The sequence below is a fragment of the Belonocnema kinseyi genome, chromosome 5, assembly GCF_010883055.1.
Source record: "Belonocnema kinseyi isolate 2016_QV_RU_SX_M_011 chromosome 5, B_treatae_v1, whole genome shotgun sequence".
NCBI lineage: Eukaryota > Metazoa > Arthropoda > Insecta > Hymenoptera > Cynipidae > Belonocnema > Belonocnema kinseyi.
Genome location: NC_046661.1, coordinates 84,537,688 through 84,541,826, shown reverse-complemented (window position 1 = coordinate 84,541,826; position 4,139 = coordinate 84,537,688). Strand labels below are relative to the sequence as shown.

The following is a 4,139-nucleotide window of genomic DNA, read 5'->3' as shown; positions in this document are numbered from 1 at the left end:
TATAAGATATAAAATATTTCGGATCGAAAATTCATATTTTTAAATTGAAAATCCAACTGTTCTGTTGAAAATTTTTCTTTTTGGGATGAAACAAAATCACTATTTTGGTAAAAAAAAGCAATTATTTTGTTTAAAATTCAACTGCTTTAAGAAACTAAGTTTTTTTCTTAAATTTCGACTGTTTTGTTGAAAATTCACATTTTTAGATTAAAAATTCAACTATTTTATTGAAAATCTTTCTTTTTGCGTTAAAAAATCCACTATTTGGCAAATAACTTAATTATTTTGTGAAAAATGCAACTATATGGTTAAAAATTTATTTTTTTGTTAAAAATGAAGACTACTTGTAGGAAATTAACTTTTTTGTTGGAAAATCATATTTTTGGGTCGAAAATGTTTATTTTCGCGTTAAAAAATGCACGACTTTGGTAAAAAAAAATTATTATTTTGTTTAAAAACAACTTTTTTATTACAAATTCAACTGTTGTATTCAAATTTCTTCTTTTTGACATCAAGTTGAAAATTCTTCTTTTTTGGGACAAAAAAAAATCACTATTTTGGTTAAAAAAAGTAATTCTTTGGTTGAAAATTTTACTGTTTTGTTGAAAATTCTTCTTTTTGCGTTTAAAAAATCAACTATTTGACAAAAGCTTAATTATTTCGTAAAAAAACTCAATTATTTAGTTATAAATTAATTTTTCCGTTGAAAATGAAGTTTTTTGTAGAAAATTACCTGTCCAGTTGAAAATTCATATTTTTAGGTTGAAAATTCATATTTTTAGGTTCAAAATTCTTATTTTTTTATTAAAAACTCCACGAATTTGGTTTTAAAAAATCAATTATTTGGTTAAAAAATAACTTTTTTATTAAAAATCCATTCTTTTTATAAAAAAATTAACTTTTTTGTCAAAAATTCAACTCTTGTATTGAAAATTCTTCTTTTTGCGTTTAAAAAATCCACTATTTGACAAAAGCTTAACTATTTCGTAAAAAAACTCAATTATTTAGTTATAAATTAATTTTTCTGTTGAAAATCTAATCTTTTTGTAGAAAATTACCTGTCCAGTTGAAAATTCATATTTTTAGGTTCAAAATTCTTATTTTTTCATTAAAAACTCCACGAATTTGTTTTTAAAAAATCAATTATTTGGTTAAAAAATAACTTTTTTATTAAAAATCCATTCTTTTTATAAAGAAAAATAACGTTTTTTTCAAAAATTCAACTATGTTATTGAAAAATCTTCTTTTTGCGTTTAAAAAATCCACTATTTGACAAAAGCTAAACTATTTCGTAAAAAAACTCAATTATGTAGTTATAAATAAATTTTTCTGTTGAAAATCTCATTTTTTTTGTAGAAAATTACCTGTCCTGTTAAAAATTCATATTTTTAGGTTCAAAATTATTATTTTTTCATTAAAAAGTCCACGAATTTGGTTTTAAAAAATCAATTATTTGGTTAAGAAATAACTTTTTTATTAAAAGTCCATTCTTTTTATAAAAAAATTAACGTTTTATTCAAAAATTCAACTCTTGTCTTGAAAATTCTTTTTTTTAAGTTTAAAAAAACCCACTAGTTTAGTAAAAAATGCAAGTATTCAGTTAAAAATGAATTTCTTTCACGAAAATTCTGTTGTGAAAAAAATTAATGCTCTTCTTAAAAATTCCTATTTTCAGATTGAAAATTAAAAAACAGTCTAATGAGTTCGAGGCCTCTCCTTCAAACTGAAGCATATATTTAAATTCAATAATCAAGCCACCAAATTTAAACATTTGTAATAATTTTTCGTATTTTTGTACCATAAAATAACAAAAAAAGTAATTAAAAACTAAAATATTCACCTGTATTTCCTCCTCTTTTTTCTTGAGACTCTGCTTATTTCTTATCATGAGTTCCTTCAAAGTCACTAATTGACTTTTGCTCTGTTCACACGATTCCTTGAGATCAAGAGGCTCATCAGGACCACCTTCCGCCGGACCTGGCGGTTCTTCCGGATTTCCGGACATCGCGAGCTGCAGAAACAACAACAAAACAAACCACTTCATTTTTATTAACTAAAAACTAACACTAAACAGTCCCTTTTTATCCAGTTTTCCATCAATCAATGCAGTCAAAGTTTCCAGAAAATGGCTAGAAGTCTCACCCACTGCTCTCATTTTTTCCGACTAATTGGATAGGCAATCGACTGGGGTAAACTAATTATGTTAGCATTCGAAACTCTAGGATAAACACACACACACACACTATTCAACCCTTTTGCCACGGTCGTTGTAAATCACGCGACTGCAAGGTCTTAGACCTCTAATTCACTTATTGCACATTTTTTTATTTTCCTTTTTATACAACACTTTTTTTCAAAATAAAACTTATAGCGAATTGTTGATAATTAAAATGTCATCTTTAGTATCTTAATTTCCTAAATCAAAGGGTTAAACCTCTTCTATTTTATCCTTTCGAAACTTCAAAAAATAAACTCCATTTTTAGAGATAATCGTCATAATTGAATCCAAAAATAACGAGATTTAAAGGAAAAGTAACTCTCATAACCTCAAAATCGGACCATTTTTTTTAATAATCTAAAAAAATCGGGGATGTATTCCAGGAAATATATTCTAGTCTAGTGAATAATAAATTCGATCCCAACATTGCATAAACAGAAGGAAATTAGTTTAGGGGAGATCGTAAACGTCAAAAATTGAGGTTATGTCAAACAGATATTGATATTTTGCGAAGTTTGTGATTCCTGAAGAATTGCCACTGCCTTTCTCGAAATCGGGAATTGACATTTTCGAGGTAGAAAGACTAAATAGTAAATGTACTCACGTTTATTTATCTTTTTGAGATGTCAAGATGGTAACACGTCACTATTCGTTGACATAGTTTTCCTCGCCAAATGCACACTTCAGCACTTGACGTAATTTCGAAAATTGATGCACTTTGAGGCGAAAATAATTAGTTGAATTTTCATAGGTACTTGAATTTATTTATTTGGAATGAGGAAGAAAAAGTAGATTAAAAAGTGTTGCAAAACTGTAGGAACCGAACCATCCCTTCCCCTGTTCTTCCCTGTGCCGGAAACTGTTGGACAATGCGACTGCGCATGTGGCGCCGCGCATCTGATTTTTGAATTAATTTAATTTTCCAATTGAGAACGATCTTGCGGTTCCTAATTTTATCTTACTTTATTTGAAACCGATTATACAATTTTTTAACAGAAGAAAAACTAATTCTTAACAAAATATTTAGGTTTTCAAAAAAAGAATTAATTTTTCGAAAAAATAGTTGGATTAATCCAAAACAAGCTTTTAATACGAAAAGATGAATTTTCAACGTAAGAGTTCTATTCAAACCAAGAACAATGAATTTTCAACCAAAAAAAGATAATTTTTCTTTCATAATAGATGCATTTTTGACATAAGAAAAGACTTTTTAACAAATAATTCATAAATAAATTGATTAATTGTTTTAAAAAATATTTAAAATTTTAGCAAAAAATAGATAGATTTTCAATAAAATAGTTGAATTTTCAACCTAAAAGGATAAATTTTTCACGAAATGGTCCAATATTAAAAAAAAAACGATAAATTAATCCAAAATCCATTTGTCAATCCAAAAAGTGTAAATTTCAACTTTTCCTAAAACTTTATCTCCAACACAAAAAAGCATGAATTTTCGACCAAGAAAAATGACTTTTCTTCCAAAAAAGAAGAATTTTTGACATAAAAAATCACTTTAGCAAATAACACATTTTTTAACATAAAATTTAATTTTTAACCAAATTTTTTAAGTCTTCAACAAAAAAATTTAATTTTCTAAAAAAATAGTTCAATTTTTAACATAATAGTTAAATTTTCAACTAATACAAATAAATTTTCTACCAAATTGTCCAATATTGAAATAAAAATTAAATAATTCAAAAACCATGTTTAAATCGGAAAAATTTTAATTTTCAACGTGAGAGTTAATTTCAGACCAAGAAACATGAATTTTCAACCACGAAGGATAATTTTTCTTCCATAAAATAGGAATTTTTAACATGAAAAAAAGACTTTAATAAATAATACATTAATTAATTAATTAATAGTAGATTTTTAACAAATTGGTTGAATTTTCAACCCATGAAGATAAATTTTCTACAAA

General features: G+C 25.6%; 1 protein-coding gene across 3 annotated transcripts in view; it reads right to left on the bottom strand.

The window, feature by feature from the left end:
- Positions 1–3,052, bottom strand: part of LOC117172866 (protein lava lamp-like) — a 62,071-nt gene extending 59,019 nt beyond the window's left edge. For 2 of the 3 annotated variants that reach the window (XM_033361130.1, XM_033361133.1), the window contains exon 1: positions 1,841–2,044. In XM_033361130.1, the coding sequence (XP_033217021.1) occupies positions 1,841–2,044 (204 nt within the window). Of the gene's footprint in view, positions 1–1,840; positions 2,045–2,822 lie in introns of those variants that run through there. The other variant, XM_033361132.1, reaches the window with a different exon arrangement.
- Between the last annotated feature and the right edge of the window lie 1,087 nt (positions 3,053–4,139).